Source organism: Zalophus californianus, chromosome 8 (genome assembly GCF_009762305.2).
Source record: "Zalophus californianus isolate mZalCal1 chromosome 8, mZalCal1.pri.v2, whole genome shotgun sequence".
Lineage (NCBI taxonomy): Eukaryota > Metazoa > Chordata > Mammalia > Carnivora > Otariidae > Zalophus > Zalophus californianus.
The window spans coordinates 89,238,350-89,257,560 of NC_045602.1; the positions used below are offsets into that span (position 1 = coordinate 89,238,350).

General features: G+C 42.1%; 1 protein-coding gene across 6 annotated transcripts in view; it reads left to right on the plus strand.

Annotated features, from left to right (window-relative positions):
- Positions 1 to 19,211, plus strand: part of NINL (ninein like) — a 170,654-nt gene that overhangs the window by 76,015 nt on the left and 75,428 nt on the right. For 5 of the 6 annotated variants that reach the window (XM_027621880.2, XM_027621882.2, XM_027621881.2 and 2 more), the window contains exons 3-4: positions 9,556 to 9,749; positions 18,292 to 18,388. In XM_027621880.2, the coding sequence (XP_027477681.1) occupies positions 9,567 to 9,749; positions 18,292 to 18,388 (280 nt within the window). In that variant the 5' untranslated portion in view covers positions 9,556 to 9,566. Of the gene's footprint in view, positions 1 to 9,555; positions 9,750 to 18,291; positions 18,389 to 19,211 lie in introns of those variants that run through there. The other variant, XM_027621883.2, reaches the window with a different exon arrangement.

Below are 19,211 nucleotides of genomic sequence, written 5' to 3' on the forward strand. Positions count from 1 at the left end.
TTTCTTTTTGATCAGTCTGGCCAGGGGTTTATCCATCTTGTTAATTCTTTCGAAGAACCAGCTCCTAGTTTCGTTGATCCGTTCTACTGTCCTTTTGGTTTCTAGTTCATTGATTTCTGCTCTGATCTTTATTATTTCTCTTCTCCTGCTGGGTTTAGGCTTTATTTGCTGTTCTTTCCCCAGCTCCTTTAGGTGTAGGGTTAGGTTGTGTATTTGAGACCTTTCTTGTTTCTTCAGAAAGGCTTGTATTGCTATATACTTTCCTCTCAGGACTGCCTTTGCTGTATCCCAAAGATTTTGAACAGTTGTGTTTTCATTTTCATTGGTTTCCATGGATTTTTTTAATTCTTCTTTAATTTCTTGGTTGACCCATTCATTCTTTAGTAGAATGCTCTTTAGCCTCCATGTATCTGAGTTCTTTCCGACTTTCCTCTTGTAATTGAGTTCTAGTTTCAACGCATTGTGGTCTGGAAATATGCAGGGAATAATCCCAGTCTTTTGTTACTGGTTGAGACCTGATTTGTGACCTAGGATGTGATCAATTCTGGCGAATGTTCTATGGGCAGTAGAGAAGAATGTATATTCCGTTGCTTTGGGATGGAATGTTCTGAATGTCTGTGAAGTCCATTTTGTCCAGGGTGTCATTTAAAGTCTTTATTGCCTTGTTGATCTTTTGCTTAGATGATCTGTCCATTTCAGTCAGGGGGGTGTTAAAGTCCCCCACTATTATTGTATTGTTGTCAATGTGTTTCTTCACTTTTGTTATTAATTGCCTTATATAATTGGCTGCTCCCATGTTAGGGGCATAGATATTTACAATTGTTAGATCTTCTTGTTGGATAGACCCTTCAAGTAGGATATAGTGTCCTTCCTCATCTCTTATTACAGTCTTTGTTTTAAAATCTAATTTGTCTGATATAAGGATTGCCACCCCAGCTTTGTTTTGGTGTCCTTTAGCAATGTAAATGGTTTTCCACCCCCTCACTTTTAATCTGGGGGTGTCCTTGGGTCTAAAATGAGTCTCTTGCAGACAGCATATTGATGGGTCTTGTTTTTTAATGCAGTCTGATAGCCTGTGTCTTTTGATTGGGGCATTGAGCCCATTTACATTCAGGGTAACTATTGAAAGGTATGAATTTAGTGCCATTGTATTGCCTATAAGGTGACTGTTACTGTATATTGTCTGTGTTCCTTTCTGATCTATGCTGCTTTTAGGCTCTCTCTTTGCTTAGAGGACCCCTTTCAATATTTCTTGGAGGGCTGGTTTCGTGTTTTCAAATTCCTTTGGTTTTTGTTTGTCCTGGAAGCTTTTTATCTCTCCTTCTATTTTTAATGACAGCCTAGCTGGATATAGTATTCTTGGCTGCATATTTTTCTCGTTTAGTGCTCTGAAGATATCTTGCCAGTCCTTTCTGGCCTGCCAGTTCTCTGTGGATAGGTCTGTTGCCAATCTAATATTTCTACCATTGTATGCTACATATCTCTTCTCCCGAGCTGCTTTCAGGATTTTCTCTTTGTCTCTGAGAGTCGTAAGTTTTACTATTAGATGTCGGGGTGTTGACCTATTATTATTGATTTTGAGAGGGGTTCTCTGTGCCTCCTGGATTTTGATGCCTGTTTCCTTCCTCACATTAGGGAAGTTCTCTGCTATTATTTGCTCCAATATACCTTCTGCCTCTCTCTCTCTTTCTTCTTCTTCTGGGATCCCAATTATTCTAATGTTGTTTCATCTTATCGTATCACTTATCTCTCATTCTGCCCTCGTGATCCTGTCTGTAGTTGTTTATCTCTCTTTTTCTCAGCCTCTTTATTTTCCATCATTTGGTCTTCTATAGCACTGATTCTGTCTTCTGCCTCATTTATCCTAGCAGTTAGTGCCCCCATTTTTGATTGCACCTCATCAATAGCCTTTTTGATTTCGACTTGGTTAGATTTTAGTTCTTTTATTTCTCCAGAAAGGGTTTCTCTAATAACTTCCACGCTTTTTTCAAGCCCAGCTAATATCTTTAAAGTCATGATTCTGAACTCTAGGTCCGACATCGTACTAATGTCCGTATTGAGTAGGTCCCTGGCTGACGGTACTACCTCTTGTTCTTTTTGCTGAGGTGATTTTTTTCGTCTTGTCATTTTGTCCAGAGGAGAATAGATGAATGAGAGAACAAAATGCTAACAGGTTTACAACGTCCCCAACAAATATACTGTATACAAATCCGAAAAGACCTGAAACCAGGGGAAAAGAAAGGGAAAGAAAGAAAAAAGAAATAGAGAAAGAAAAAAAAAAGGAAAAAAAAAGGTAAAAACAAAAACAGAACAATACAAAAAAAGCAGAATGTGATCAAATATGATCAGGCTAGTGCATAGATCAGTGCCACACCCTAGATTTTGGGCGTATTTTGGTCTGTTAGAAAAAAGTGCCTCCTAAAATTTTAAAGGAAGAAAGACATATATGTACAAAACAAGGGTTGATACAATGAAGGGATAGAAGATGACTGTAAAGATGAAAATTATAATAGATTTTATAAAAGTACTTGATAAGATAAGAAGTTGTTTGAAAAAAGAAAGATTTAAGAAAAAAAAAGAAAAAAAAGGGAGAGAATGTGATCAGGCAGGAGACTAGAACAGAGCCATACACTAGTGATTTAGGGTATATTTTTATCTGTTAGAAGAAACTGTATCTCAAAATTTTAAAGAGAGAACAACTTCTATATATATGCCAAAAATAAGGCTAACTACTATGAAGGGATAAAATATGACTCTAAAAATGAAAAATAAAAAATGTTTTTTTTTTAAAGAGATTGATAAGATGTTGGTTGAAAAAGGGAAAAAGAAAAAGAAAAAAAGAACAGTTAACAAAAATTAACTTTGATCAACTAATGAATCATGGTAAAAAAAAGCCATGAAGTCTATGTGCAGTATTCCCCTAGCGCTGGAGTTCTCCCGTTCTCCTTGATCGGTAAACCTGGTCTTGGCTTGCTGGCTGTTCGTGCTGATATTCTGGGGGAGGGGCCTGTTGCTGTGGTTTCCAAATGTCTTTGCCGGAGGCTGAATTGCCCCGCCCTTGTCAGTCCGGGCTAAGCAAGCTGCTCGGGTTTGATCTCAGGAGCTTTTGTTCCCTGCAAGCTCTCCCTACAGCCTTGGAGGACCAGGGCAAAATGGTGGCCTCCCAATCTCCGCCCAGAGGAGCTGAGAACTCGGGTCCCCGCTCCTCAGTGCGCCCCCAGAGAAAAGCAGTCACTCCCTTGTCCCTGGTCTCCGGCAGCACTCCGTGCTCACCCGGCCTGTGACCGAGCGTTTGTATCTGTGGCACCCAACCCCGTGTGGAGTCCCCAAACCCAGCAGATCCCTGCGGTGCTTTCCCGCGCCGCTCCTCCCCGGGAAGGAAAGGGAGGCTCCCCGGATCTGCCGCCTGTTGGGTCCCTGCTGCAGGAGCAGTGGCCCGACTGGGCCGCGGATCACAGTTTATGGCAACCGCAAGCTGAGAGCCCGCGCCTCAGCTCCGTCTCTGCAGCCAGCTTCCCCGCTCTGATACCTGGGAGCTCTGGCGCACTCAGGCTCCCCTGGTCTTTCTGTGACCCCAAGGGTCCTGAGATCCCACTGTCTCGCGAGGGTTCTACCCCCGATTAGCCACTGGAGCGATGTCCTTCAGCGGAGCCGACTTCTAAAAGGTCCGATTTTGTGCTCCGCGGCTCTTCCGCGGCTCTATCACTTGCCAGATGCGGTTGGCGGAGGCCCCTCCCCCGCCATCTATCCTCCCGAATATCGCCTCGGATTCACTTCTCCGCACGCCCTACCTTCCAGAAAGTGGTCGCTTCTCTGTTCAGATAGTTGTTGCTACTCTCCTCTTTGATCTCCTGTTGAGTTCGTAGGTGTTCAGAATGGTTTGATCCCTATTCAGCTGAATTCCTGAGACCAGACGAAATCTAGGTCTCCTACTCCTCCGCCATCTTGCTCCACCCGCCTTTTTTGCCCTACTTGTAGAGCTGCTGTGCCTGAATCACATCATTTGCCTGTACCTGCCTGGCTGGTAGATGAAGCACCTGCTCTCTTGGGGCAGTGGCTCAGATTCACAGGGATGAGGGAAGGAGAGGAAAGGAGTGTTTCTGAATGGCTGGGAACTCAACTGTGTATTGAGTAGAATGAAGTGTAACCCAGGTGACATTGGCTTGAATGTATGGGCCCCTCCACTTTGTCAATCCTTTTGTGGAGGCAGAGAGACAAACCAGTAAATTCTCTCAACAGGGGGGCTGGCTTGTCATTGCTCCTGGGAAGACCCCTCTGGAGCCCTTTACCCTTCAGCCCCCACACCTGAGTTCTGCCCAGATCTGGAATCCTGGAGCAGGAGATCAGACAGGAAGGCCACAGGTTTGGCAAGTCCAGTGTGATGAAGGTTTGCTGGGCCTTGATTTTCCTGATATCTCCTCTATGATCGTCCAGGTATTGGGAAGAATCTTAAGTTTACTTGGGCTCCTGGGGAATGTCCCCATCACTGGAGTGAATGCTCTAGAGTGTGCTCCCTACTCTTCCCCTGCTTTGCATACCCCAGTCTAGATCTGACCTGTACTAGAGGAGTCTAGGATGTGACAGCCCTGAGATTAAGTGGACCCATAATGCTGGTGATCTCCCCTTTGAAATAGCTAAATTGCAGCATTATCTATTGCTCTTGCTTAAATGGGCTCATTATAGAATGTTTAGCATAGAAGTGCAAACCCAAAACATTTCTGGCATTTGAGATTTGGTAGGGTGCACAACAGACCTGTGCTGAGGTCAGCTTTGGGAATGAGGAGGCGCTGCTGGAGCCTTCTTGAGTGCCTATCTGTCTTGTGGCCCAGAGGGCAGGTGGGGTGTGGAGCTTGGGAGGACTGTGCCAGTCACTCCCTCCTGGTCTTGGGTCACTGGATGGCAACCTGGTGGCTTACGGATTGGGCCTGTTTCCCATTTACATTTTCTTGATTTTCCTCTGACCCCCTAAGGCCCTGCTTTGCTCTCACTGACCATTACTATTACTGATGTGTTTCCCCTCAGAAGACCTGTGACCTCTCAGAAAGGTTCTCTAGAGACTGTTTCATAATCTGGCACGTGGGGGAGACCCTAAAGCCTGCTGGGTGCTCTGCACCTGCCTCGCTGTAGACAGAGGTGGCTGGTTGTTCTCTTTATCTGAAATGTGCTTCTGGCATTCAGCCTTCTATGAGGGGTTGGTCCCTGTTTTCAGAACCTGAATCTGTTAGCGTTTTACCGAGGGCAGGTTTTCTTTGCAGTTTCATCCCATAGACTCATTGTGAGTACACTGGGTGTTCTGCTGTGAGCCGACAAAGATGGGGTGTTCTGCTGTGAGCCGACAAAGATGCTGTATGAGATGCTGTGGGAACAGGGGCTGTTCAAAGAGTTCATGCCGCTCTCTCCCAGACCAGGGTCCTACTGGCCCACTAATTCTGTACCTTTTTAGTCATATAGAAGCTCCTCCTGTTCTGTGGAAATCCCCACCCAACCTCAAAAATGTGCATCTGTGCTCCGAGAGTAAATGAGGTAGAAGCAGCCTGGGCCTCCAGAGATGGCCCCAGACTTGGTGGGGACTGGAGACATTGAAGATGAGCTGCAAACACAGCTCTTGTGGGTGATGAGGAAGGAGCTGCTGCCCTTCTTTTTAAGTCTTGTTGCCTCTTATTTTTTTCTTTGTGCTGCTCTTTGTTTCAGCAACACTTTGAGATATGGTGGGCAGTGGACCCCCATCTCACCAGGGGAGACTCGCCACTACTGGACCCTCCACACACAACCTATACCTCCATGGGCAGCCAGGGCGCCTCTGGCCCCAGTTTGAGACTTTCTTCCTTCTGTGTAGAGAGGGAAAGCTGCAACTCAACAGGAACTTAAATTCCTGTGGTGGAGGGAGAGCCCAGCCACCCAGAGTGGTGTGGATGCAAGACTTGCCTATGGCTGGGAGAGGAAGACATTTCTTCTCTTCTTGCTCTGCCCTTGGGAAAACAGCCAAGCCTGCCTTCTCCAGGGATACTCCTGCACCACCCAGGGCATGCTCCACAGAGCATGGCTGGGTTTAGCCCCTTCACGACTCATGAAGAGGCCTCATGGGGTGTTTGCTGAGGAAGGTTTTGTAAGAGAAAACCCTGGAGATACCCTGTGTCTCTAAAACAATCCTTAGGTAAGCTGTGTTACATCTCTGCACACAAGAGCGCAAGAGCATATGGTCATTTTTTTAAACGAAGAAGGCATGGAATGATCTCTCAGATGTGGTGTATTTTTTTAAAAGTTGTAAAATAATATGTATGGTGTTACACTCATGTAAAAACATGCATATCTCTGTGTGTTATGTATGTACACACGTCGGTGCATCTGTCCACCTTGTAGACTTGGGAATAATTTCAAACCTACACTCCAAGCAGTGTTTACCTCTGGGAGTGGGGTTAGGCTTTTGTTTTGCTTTGATTTTTTTGTTTTTATTTTTGTTTTACTTTATATGCTTTTAATTGATTGAATTGGTTACAACTAAAGGTAAAATAGAAGAAATGGAGGATTTGTTCATGATTTGCAGAGGTGGTGGGGGAGGGGGGCATTGTTCATAAGCAGGGCAACAGGGAGAGCTTGGGGTGGGGGAGCATCAGCATCGGGGATATGTGGGTGTGGTAGGTTGTGCATTCGGGGTCCCCTAGTCACTTCTCACCCTCCTCGCCCCGATTCCTCTACCCTCTTTCACATACTGAATTTTGCCACTTGTCTTTCTTACTGTTATGTTCTCCTTTCCGTTTACTTGTGGCTTCTCAGAAATTAGCATTGACAAATACCAGTACTTGCGTGCAGCTCACCACAACTGGCTGTTGTCTACAAAAGGATGCGGCTCCCAGCTCGGGTTGGGGGCTCACCTTGGATGAGAAGCTTGACAGAGGTCAGGTTAGGAAGGTTATTTCATTTTCTGATTTATCCTTGATGATTTTACATGTGTATCTGTGTTTCTCGATGTTGTCTCTGTCATCATCTCAAAGCAGTCTGGGATGGGGGCAGGTTCCCAGCTCCACCTCTCCTTGCCCTTTCTCCGCTTCCCCACCCTCCTGTGGAAGTGCACGCGTCATTGGATGAGTGGGTAGGGGAGGCTTGTTCTCCTTTTACTCCTGCATCCAACCTGAGGCCATGAGCTGCTATACTGACCCTCAGAGTGGATGCTGGCAGTGTTTACACCCGATCAGCAGGTGTTCAATCAGGAGCTCAGGGGAGGCAGTTCACCTTAGAAAACCACAGTGAAACATCACAATGAAGATTCTATTCAGTCAGTTTTTTTACTGTCATCGATTCTGTTGTTTTCCTGAGTAAGATGATACTCTGGGGTTAGGGGGTTGATGTGAACAGATTCCAATCCCTCATACGGTTTTTGTGCTGATGCAGACCTCCCTTCCCACATGGATGATGGTGGTCCAATACTGTCAACATTAAAAATTGTATCTTTGGGGTGCCTGGGTGGCTCAGCAGGTTTGACTCTTGATTTCGGCTGAGGTCATAATCTCAGGGTCATGAGATCAAGCCCCCATCAGGCTCTGCACTGGTCGTGGAGCCTGCTCAGGATTCTCTCTCTCCCTCTCCCTCTGCAGCACCCCCCATGTGTGCTCTCTCTCTCTCTCTCTCTCAAGAAGAATTACATCTTTAATTGGCATTTACTCTGCTGTCTCTTATTAGTAAGAAATGTTGCTTTACTGTTTCATGTTTATCCATTAATTATTTGATTATTAATGAGCTTGATCAGTTTTCCATGTTTGTTTACTTGTCATAGTTCCTCTTTTCAGAATTGTCCTTGGGGCGCCTGGGTGGCTCAGTTGGTTGATCCACTGCCTTCGGCTCAGGTCATGATCCTGGAGTCTCGGGATCGAGTCCCGCATCAGGCTCCCTGCTATCAGCGGGGAGTCTGCTTCTCCCTCTGACCCTCCCCCCTCTCATGCTCCCTCTCTCTATCTCATTCTCTCTCTCAAATAAATAAATAAAATCTTTAAAAAAAAAAAAAGAATTGTCCTTGGTCTGTGCTGACCCACATGAAATTGCCATTGTTGTTGGTCGGAATGGTCTAGTATTGACAGTTTCATATGGTTCATCCTAATACCTTTAGGGTTTCAGTGTTTTTCATGATTTAGCAACATTTTTCTAGTTATGAAGTGTTTCAGTTTCTATAAAAATTTTTCAGAAATATAAAAATATAGAAAATGGAAATGTGTAATACCACGAAATCATCTCTTACCATTTTGGTGTAGTTTTTTCCTCCTTCCTTCCTTCCTTCCTTCCTTCCTCCTTCTTTCTGTCTTGTCTTGTCCTTTCTTTCTTCTTTCTTTCTTAATTTCTCCCACATAATTGCAAAAGTCTCTTGATAGAACTGTTCTAGGCATAAGTGAACTGACTAGTATGTATACTAGCTATTATTATTATAAAGTTTTTATCCCGGCTTGATATTTTATCAACTGCACTTCTTCAAAAATGTGTTTTTTTAAGCCTATTGAATCTTCTGCCATATAATTATGCCGTAACTAACAAGCTCTTTTCTTTCATTGGATGTTTAATTTTCTTTCACATCTTTGTAGCTCTGTTTCCTGAAGCATAGGAATTTCTGTGAGGAATTTGGTGTACGTAAAATAAGTAGGTCAGATAATACAATTATTTAAAAGTTTTTTGGTAAATGTGACAAGTCTAGAATGTCTGGAAGACATTTACTTGTCACTTTCTACAGCAACGTGTGAGAGCCCCCTTATGATAGCCTCAGCTAGCTTTGGGGTGTTTTTATTCTAGATAATTTGACCATGACAAATAGTATATTTATTTTCATTTAGACATTTTTTAGATGGTTATTAGCCATATATTTTTCTTCTTTTGTGATTAATCAACATCCTTTGTATATTTTATTGGAGTTTTCATTTTTTATTATAAGTACTTTTATTTGGTAAAATAGTATTTGGAACTAAATACTAATAAGGGAAAAAATACCATACTTGTATATGTATAGAGAAAAATGAGAATATATATTTGCCAAAATACTCATAATGATTTTTTTAGGTGGTGAAATTTTGGATGATTTTAGTTCTCTATTTTATATTTATCTCTTTTTTCTGATTATTCTATAATAATTTTTTTTATTTTTTAAAAGAGATTTATTTATTTAACAAAGAGAGAACGGGCAGGTGGAGGGGCAGAGGACAGGCAGATTCTCCACTAAGCATGGAGCCTACCATGGGGCTCGATCCCAGGACCCTGAGATCATGACCTGAGTTGAAATCAAGAGTCGAACGCTTAACCGAGTGAGCCACTCAGGCGCCCCTATGATATTTTTCTTACAGAACAAAGAAATTCTGGCTTTTGTGAACAAGGACTGGCTCCCTGGTCACTTGCTTCTGACCTCTTGTACAAAGGTCCTACAGAAACCTGAGAGTGCCCTGGATGCCTTTTCCCACGTGCCCAGCCCCTGCCCGGCACCTGGACCACCTTGCTGAGGCTCATTAGAGCAGTGGAAGAACATGTGAGGTGTGGCAATAAAAGTGTACTCTTGTTTTTCTTTTCTTCCCCTGGCATGTCCAGCTTGCTATGGGATGGAAGAAGAAGAAGAGAACCACTATGTTTCACAGCTCAGGGAAGTCTACAGCAGCTGTGACACCACAGGGACAGGCTTTCTGGACCGGGAGGAACTGACCCAGCTCTGCCTCAAGCTTCAGTTGGAAAAGCAGCTGCCCATCCTTCTGCAAACACTTCTTGGAAATGACCACTTTGCCAAGGTGGGTGTTTGACTTCATTCTTATAAAGAAAAGCACAGAGTACTGTAGTTAGCTGCAGGCATTTGAGAAATATTAGTGGACTAAGGACACATGCCAGAAGAGAGTTACTAGGAACTGGAACACTGCTTTTCCTTCTGGGGACCTCCTATATTGAAGCAAGAGTTTCCTTCAGATTACTCTTTTTTTGAAAGCATAGTAACTTCCAGAAGTTTGGTTTGGTTTGTTTTTTCCAGAAAGATGTTTGAGAGATTTGTCAGGGATGGAGTGAAGGGTTGGTTTGGGTGGGTGGCAGGTGGTTCACAAAAACACAAAGATCTGTGGGCAGCTGACACACTGAGACACAGGCAACCTCCAAGTACCTCGAAGGCAGATTGTCTAGTAAAATTACACAGCTTTATTTTTTTTAAAGATTTTATTTATTTATTTGAGAGAGAGAGAGAATGAGAGATAGAAAGCATGAGAGGGAAGAGGGTCAGAGGGAGAAGCAGACTCCCTGCTGAGCAGGAAGCCCGATGTGGGACTTGATCCCGGGACTCCAGGATCATGACCTGAGCCGAAGGCAGTCCCTTAACCAACTGAACCACCCAGGTGCCCAAAATTACACAGCTTTAAATTCTTTCTAGCAGCTGGACAAAGCAACTACACACCACTGTTACAGGAACAAAGGATACCTATGTTCAGAGGTGTCCTCTGATTTTATCTAGGCCAGATAGAAAGTACTCTATCTCTGCTCCTTTTCACTAGGAAATTGAAGGTCATCTAGAATGGTGATCTAGAACCTAGACCACAACTTGCTTTCCTGACAGAAACACTGAAAAGCACCTCCCACCTTGTCCCTACATCTTAAATGTGTCTAGATGTTAACTTGTATGATAAAAACAGCCCTGGTCATCTTAACTTTGAAGGAAGAGCTTTTTTTTTTTTTCCCCCACAGAAATCAATAAAACTATTTTTATTTCAAATGAGAAAAAAAAATCCAGCCTGAAGATTTTCCTGAATTGGTTCTTGGACAAAAAGAAATGAAGAAAAACAAGAAGAAAACCCTCACTGCTGACACAGGGAGAAAGTCCTGATGAAATGTATCTCTTGTTACTTCCCAAAGCACCAACTGCCCCGTGTTCCCAATGCCTATCAGTAGGATACTGTTAGTCCCTCTTATAGAGCTCTGCCTCAATTAATCTGACCACACCCATTCTCTGTTTCTTTTTATTCTATGCCTGCCTCTTGGTTTTTTGTGTTTTTTTTTTTTTTTTTATGGGCTTAAGAATCAGGTGTATTTTTTAAAATATATTTTTTAAGATTTTATTTATTTGAGAGAGAGTGAGAGCTAGAGAGAGAAAGAGAGCACACACAGAGGGAGAGAGAGAAGCAGACTCCTCACTGAGCAGGGACCCCGATGCGGGACTCAGTCCCAGGACCCTGGGATCATGACCTGAGCCGAAGGCAGACACTTAACTGACTGAGCCACCCAGGTGCCCCAGGTGTATTTTTTTTTTTTTTTTGAAAGATTTATTTATTTATTTATGGGGGGGGCAGAGGGAGAGGGAAAAAGAGTCAAGCAGACTCTGTGCTCAGCACAGAGCTGATGCAGGGTTTGATTTCATGCCCCTGAGATCAGGATGTGAGCTAAAACCAAGAGTTGGCCACTTAACTGACTGTAGCACCCAGGACCCCCAAATCAGGGGTATTTTTTATAATGTTCTTGTGCCTCTTTTTTTTTTTAAGATTTAATTTTATTTATTTGAGGGAAAGAGAGCACGATTTAGGGGGAAGAGCAGAAGGAGAGGGACAGACAGACCCCGTGCCAAGCACAGACTCCAACACAGGGACCCTGAGATCATGACCCGAGCTGAAATCAAGAGTTGGACACCCAACTCACTGAGCCACCCAGGTGCCCCGATAATGTTCTTGCCCCTCTTGATATCACCTAGAATTGTATTTGGGACCCAGAGGAGCAAAAAGCACATTTGTGAAAATCAACACTCTGGTTATTCAGTATAAACAGATGATCTGGTTTTCTTAATTATTTTGACGGTTGAGAAAATTCAAAACCAAAAGAATAACTTGTGGATTCACATTCAGATGGCAGGTTCCGCTGATTGAACAAATCACATCATTCCCGAGCCTTGTCCCACTTTCTGTTTTGTATGTGCAGAAGTGGTATAACATTTATGTATTTGTTTTTTATTAACATATAATGTATTGTTTGTTTCAGGGGTACAGATCTGTGATTCATTGGTCTTACACAATACACAGCACTCACCACAACACATACCCTCCCCAGTGTCCATCACCCAGCCACCCCAACCCCCCACCCCCCTCCCCTCCAGCAACCATGGTATAACTTTTAGAAACATCAAATCGGAGCACCTGGGTGGCTCAGTTGGTTGAGCATCTGCCTTTGGCTCAGGTCATGATCCCCGGGTCCTGGGATCGAGCCCTCCTTGGGCTCCCTGCTCAGCAGGAGTCTGCCTCTCCCCGCAGCTTGTGCTCTCTCTCTCAAATAAATAAATAAAATATTTAAAAAAAAAATAGAAAAGTCAAATTATGATAGAAAAAAAGGTTAGTATTGGAACTTCAGTAAAGAGAAAAATCAACTTGGGTTTGAGATTTCTGGCCTCCCCCACATCACATGTATCCCAAAAAGCAGTTTCTTGAGTTGTAATCCTTCTGGGAGGCTGGAAGTTTCTCCACACTTTCATGGGGAGGTATGTTAGAAGGAGAGACAGACACTCATAAGCAATGACAGGAGCCTGACCTTTTCTGATTAACAATGGCTTGTGGCAAAGCTCTGCACATGTTCATCCATCTTTCTGTCTATCCCAACTCCATTCTCTTACAGCCATGATTTCTGTTTCCACAAAACAAGTCAGGTGTTGGGTAAATTAAGAAATAGCTCTGCTTCCATTATTTTAGTGCTCTTGAGTCTGACCTGAAGTTGTCCCCCTTTCCCTCTCTGTAACATTTCAAGAGCAGTGCCCACAACCGCTGATGCCTCTAGGGGCCGGCTTTTGTCTCCCTCCACCCCATGCTTTATACTACCTCCTCTGTGATGGGGATTGTGGTGGATTATTTCTGCTTTCAGAGTTTTTACTGCTCCTCTGCTTCATCCCATAGACAGGGCATAGCTCACACAGCCAGCATACAGGGGAAACATTCTGTAGATGTTTTAGGGGAAGCTGGTGTCAAGCCAGAAATATCCAGATAGTTGTTACCATTTTCTACAACAGAAACCAAATGGTGGAGATTTCAGGAGTCTTCAGAGAAAATCAAGAGAAATCCTTTATCCAGGAGAATCGATTGGATTTTCAGTTCAAATATCACACATTATTTCCTTATAGTAACTAACATATATGACATCATGTAAATGTTAGTCATTGATACTTCAATCCAGTTAAAAAATTAAGAACAATATTATAAACAATATTAATTTGAATTAGCAAGGTAATGTTTTAATGTATTGAGGGCATGCTCATTTTTAATTCCTATTTCCTGTTAAAGAGACATTATCAAGGTCTGGTTTCAAGCCAGAAATTAATGTGGCCTAAGATTCCTGTGGAGTGTGGAAAATTACCATGTGCATTTTATGTATTTTCTCTTGTTTCTTTATCAGTGGCAAGGATCTTAGCTTTAGTATTTTAAATTTGGTCAGAAAGAGAATTTTACTCTCAAAAAATAATTATTTCTTAAATTGAAATATAATTGACATACAGTGTTACAGTAGTTTTAGGTGTACAACATAGTGATTAGACAAGTGTATATGTTATGCTGTGCTCGCCACAGGTGTAACCCACCATCTGTCACCATACTTTACTACAATATCATCGATTATATTCTCTATGCTGGGCCTTTTATCCTCGTGACTTATTCATTCCATAACTGGAAGCCTGTATCTCCCACTCCCCTTCAACATTTTGTCCATCCCCCTACTACCTCCTGTTTGGTAACCATCAGTCAATTTGTCCTCTGTATTTATGGGTCTGTTTTTGCTTTCTATTTGTTTATTCATTTGTTTTATTTTTAGATTCTATTTTTTAGATGACCATAAGTGAAATCCTATGGCAGTTGTCTTTCTGTGACTTATTTTAGCATAATATGTCCATCCATGTTGTCACAGATGACAAGATCTCAGCCTTTCTTATGACCGAATAGTATTCCTTTGTATACATACACCACATCTTCCTTACCCATTCATCTATTGACAGACACTTGGGCTGCTTCTGTATCTTTGCTATTGTAAATAATGCTTCAATAAACATAGGGGTGCATATACTTGAAAAAATAATTCTTAACATAGTGTTACTGAAAATAATTTTAAAGTTGAAAATGATTGTCAAAGGGTCTAGCCTCTATTTGTGATGAGTGAGTCTGAGATTATACAGAGATGATGGTATGTCCTTTTTGGTGAAGCACCTGAGTATTATGGGTTTGTTCTTCCCCCTTTCTTGAGCTACGAAAGAAGAAAACATAGAAACACAAGCACAGTCAGAATAGTATCAGATAGGGGTGCCTGGGTGGCTCAGTTGGTTAAGCCTCTGCCTTTGGCTCAGGTCATGACCCCAGGGCCCTGGGATTGAGCCCCATGGCAGGCTCCCTGCTCAGCAGGGGTTCTGCTTCTCCCTCTCCCTCTCCTCCTGCCTCTTCCCCCACTCATGCTATCTCTCATTATCTCTGTCTCTCTCGCTCTCAAATAAATAAATCTTTTAAGAAAAAAAAAAGAAGAGTATCAGATAAAATGTCAACACACTTGGCCATCAGATCGCACTACTGTCTGATAGTTGGAAGAAAGTCAGCTGATAAGTATTACCAAAGACACGAAATCAGAGATTAGATCAAGCAAAATTGTCATTTCCTTTTTTTTTTTTTTAAGATTTTATTTATTTATTTGACAGAGAGAGAGAGACAGTGAGAGAGGGAACACCAGCAGGGGGAGTGGGAGAGGGAGAAGCAGGCTTCCCGCCGAACAGGGAGCCCGATGCGGGGCTCGATCCCAGGACCCTGGGATCAGAACCTGAGCTGAAGGCAGACGCTTAATGATTGAGCCACCCAGGCACCCCTGTCATTTCCTTTTGCTTCCATGTATTCAACAAGTACTTTTTAAAAAAGATTTCATTTATTTATTTGTCAGAGAGAGCACTAGCTGGGGCAGTGGCAGGCAGAGGGAGAAGCAGGCTCCCCGCCGAGCAGGGAGCCCCATGCGGGGCTCCGTTCCAGGACCCCAGGATCATGACCTGAGCCAAAGGCAGACACTCAACTGACTGAGCCACCCAGGCGTCCTTTCAACAAGTATTTTTGAGCACTTAGTATGTGCTCTGCAATATGCAGAAGCTAGGATGTGATCATCAAAGAAATATAATGTCTATCTTCATATGAAATGAAATCTATGCAAGATATTCATTCTAGTATTGATTCAAATAGCAAAAGATTGGAAACAGCCTTTTAAATATGAGATTGGTTAAATAAATTCTCATAGCTCCATCTGATGAAATTTATGCAGTCCTAAAAAAGTATGAACGGGCTTCAGACATTCTGGTAGTGGCAGGTTAGCAAACACAGGCCAACCTTCCAGGGAGGGCTACTAAAAAAGCTGAACAAAATCATAAAATCAAAGATCTTGAAAATGGTAGAGAGCAAATAAGTCAGTGAAGAATTACCAGCCTAAAAATCTGTAAGTCACACACTGAGAGAGGTTCAGCCCAGCACACAAAACCCCGTTAGTGCTGAGAAACTGTGAAATTGATGTGGTCTTTGGGACCTCAGAGGGCCAGGAAAATCTGTCGAAACACAGGTTCCGGGGCACCTGGGTGGCTCAGTCAGTTAGGTATCTGCCTTCAGCTCAGGTCATGATCCTGGAGTCCTGGGATCGAGTCCCACTTCAGGCTCCCCGTTGGTGGGGAGTTGGCTTCTTCCTTTCCTCTCTGCTTGTGCTCTCTCTCGCTATCTCTCTCTCTCACACAAATAAAAAAAAAAAAAAGTTAAAAACAAAACAAAACACAGGTTCACCCAAGGTAGAGAATCTAATAAACTAGCCCCCAATTTAAGGAAGGATCTGAATCAGCCATTGTGCTTTTTTGCTGTCTGGGCTTGTCTCGTCTCAGTGGTCTAGATAAACCTCATTTAGCTGAAGGTGGTCCTGCCCACAAAAGTAAACAAATGCACAAATAATCCAGTGTCAGGTCATGGTAACATGTGTATCCCAGGCAAACAGCTGTATTTAGTGCTCAGTGGCGGCAACAGGGGTTTGCTGATTCAAATTCTGTGCCAGATTTGAGAAGCATGCTTGGATCTATAGCCCCAAATCTGCTTTTCCAGCATTTACTGGTAACCTTTTGACCTACATAAGCCCTTCTGTTGACTTCTTTCTGTGTGACTTATTGAAGTATCCATAGAGAACAGAGCACATATCAGAAGTGTACACTCAATGACTATCCCATACTGAGCATACCTGGGTAACGAGCATCTGGAATCCCTCCCCATGTGCCTTGCAGTCCTTTCTCACTAAGGCCACTACTGTCCTGACACTAACACCATAGATTTGCTTTGCCTGTTTGTGATCTTTGTAGCATGGAAATACACAGTACGTGCTCAGTACATACTCTCTGACTTCCTTTACTCAGTATTATATCTGTGAAATACAGTTCATCTTGTCTCTGTGTTTTTTTTTCCATCATCATATTTCATTTTTTGACTATATCATAATTTACCCATTCCATTTATGAACATCTTGGTCATTTCTACTATTCTTCTAATAAATTGTTTATCTTCTTGAAAAAAGTCTATTGAAAGTAAAATAAAAACATTTCAGACAAACTACAGAGTTCAGCACCAGCATACTTAAGAAAAATGAAATTCTAAACCATGCACTTCAAATAGAAAATTATCCTAGACAGAAGGTCAGAAATACAAGAACAAATGAAAAACAAAGCGGTAAATATTTGGATAATTCTTAATGAACATTGATTATATAAAATAAAAAATATTTTGTGGGGAGTTAAAGTAGAGCAAGTTAAAATATATGGCAACTCATAAGAAAGGCATGAAAGTCAGGAGTATAGTAGATGAAATGAAAGTGTTACATAGGCTTCCTGTTGTCACAGAATAGGGTAAAAGTATTGACTAATAGTAAACTTTGATAAGCTGAGGATGTGTGTTGTAATTTGTAGGATAAATGGTCAGAGAAAGGAAATAGACTATATAACTTCTAACTTAGTAAAGGGAAAAAGAAGTCCTAAAAAAAAAAAAAAAGTAAATCCAAAGAGAGGAAACCAGGGAGAAAACACAAGCAGGTCAGATTGAAATCACACAATAGAACAGTAGATTTAAATCCAAATATATCAGTAATTATATTAAATGTAAATAGACTAAATAGTTAAAAGATAAAACTTTTATAAATGACACCTAAAATATATGGATATAAAAAATTGACATTACTAAAATTTGGTAAAAAGATATATCATGTAAATACTAACCAAAAGAAAGCTAGTCTTTATGGTGAAAAACATTACCAAAGTAAAGAGGGTTAGCATTTTATAGCCATAAAAGATTCAGTTCACAAAGAGGATTTAAATGCATATTCTATGACCCAGCAATCCCATTCATCGACATATACTCCTAAGAAACTCCTAAGGACACATGTGCAATACTGTTCAAAGCCTTTAAAAAAAAAAAAACCAGCCACTGGAAACAATGGGAATATTCATCAGTAGGAGAACGGATTTATGAATTTTTGCACAGTTAAACAATGGAATACTATACAGCAGAGAAAATGCATTTTGCATGGCAGCTTGAATGAACATTACAGAAGTAATATTGAGTCTAAGAAGCAAGACATAAAAGAATATATGCATATGATTCCATTTAGATCAAATTTGAAAAGAGACAAAACTAAACCATATTGTTCTGGGATGCATACAAATGAGGAAACAAGCAAAGATGTTAATACCATAAAAGAGTGGGGGGCAGGGAATTTAATAGGAAAGGAGCCGTGGTGGAGGAGACTCTGAGGTGCTGATATTATTCCATGTTTTGGTGGGGTGGTGATAGCCTGGATATTTTCTTTTTGTATATTAGTGTTTTATGATCACCAGATCCCCATTTTGGGTACATTTTCTAATTATTAAAATTGGTTATAGGAGTTTTTTGGTGATTAGTTTGTGACTCACTTTTACTTGTTATATTCTTCTATTTAAAAAAATCTTAAGTGACTATTAGAACAAATGAACGTTCTCAGAGCTAAAGGCAACAGTAAGATGTTTCCATCTGAGAATAAAAACAAAAGGCTAAGGTATTTTATGGTGATCTGTTGAAAGTAGTCCTGACCTCTCTTTTCTTTTTTTTTTTTAAGATTTTATTTATTTATTTGACAGAGAGACACAGCGAGAGAGGGAACACAAGCAGGGGGAGTGGGAGAGGGAGGGAGAAGCAGGGAGCCCGATGTGGGGCTCGATCCCAGGACGCCAGGATCATGACCTGAGCCGAAGGCAGACACTTAACGACTGAGCCACTCAGGCGCCCCTGACCTCTCTTTTCTTATATTTACCAGGTTAACTTTGAGGAATTTAAAGAAGGTTTTGTGGCAGTGTTGTCATCAACTGCTGGTGTTGGCCCCTCAGATGAAGACAGCAGTTCTTTGGAATCAAGTAAGAGGATTTCCTCCTCTCACTTCAAGTGTTTGTTTTTTTCATTATTTGTTACCTTCTAGAGTGTGATATTCAGATTGAAAAATATAGCAGGTCTGAGAACTAAATTGTAACTCCACTCCCTTACTGCCAACCTGTGTGGACTAGGACAAGACTTTGGGTTTTTTCTTCTTCTGTTTCCTTATTTGTGCAATAGTGTTGGAAAGGAGAAGCTCTATTGTTTTCCTTTACACATAGCACTTCTGTGTGTATGTGTGGTAGTCCGTCTCACACCAGGCAATTCTCTAACACTATCCGGGTGTCCTACATTATAACTCAGTCCTGACATTGCCTACCTGCAGTTAGCCTCAGATTCCACAGGCCAAGGGCTCAATCCCACAATATGGTCCTCACTTCAGATGACAGTCACAGATCCAGGTTGTCATCTATGCTTCTGATGGCTATAAATCAGAGGTTCCCACAACCCCTTCCTCAGGTTCAATTAATTTGCAAGAGGAGCTCCTAAAACTCAGGAAAACAGTTTACTTACCAGATCACCAGTTTATTGTAAAAGGATGTAAGTCAGGAATAGCCAGGTGGAAGAGGGCACAGGGCAAAGTATGGGGAAAGGATACAGAGCTTCCATGCCCTCTCCAGGCAAGCCATTCTCTCCCAGTCTCTGTGTGTTCACCCCAGAAGCTCTCTGAACCTCATCCTGATGGGTTTTTGTTCAGGCTTCATTACATAGGCATGTTTGATCAAATCATTGGCTCTTGGTGATTGAACTCAACCTCCAGCCCCTCCCCCTTCCCTGGAGGTCAGAGTGGGGCTGAACATTCTAACC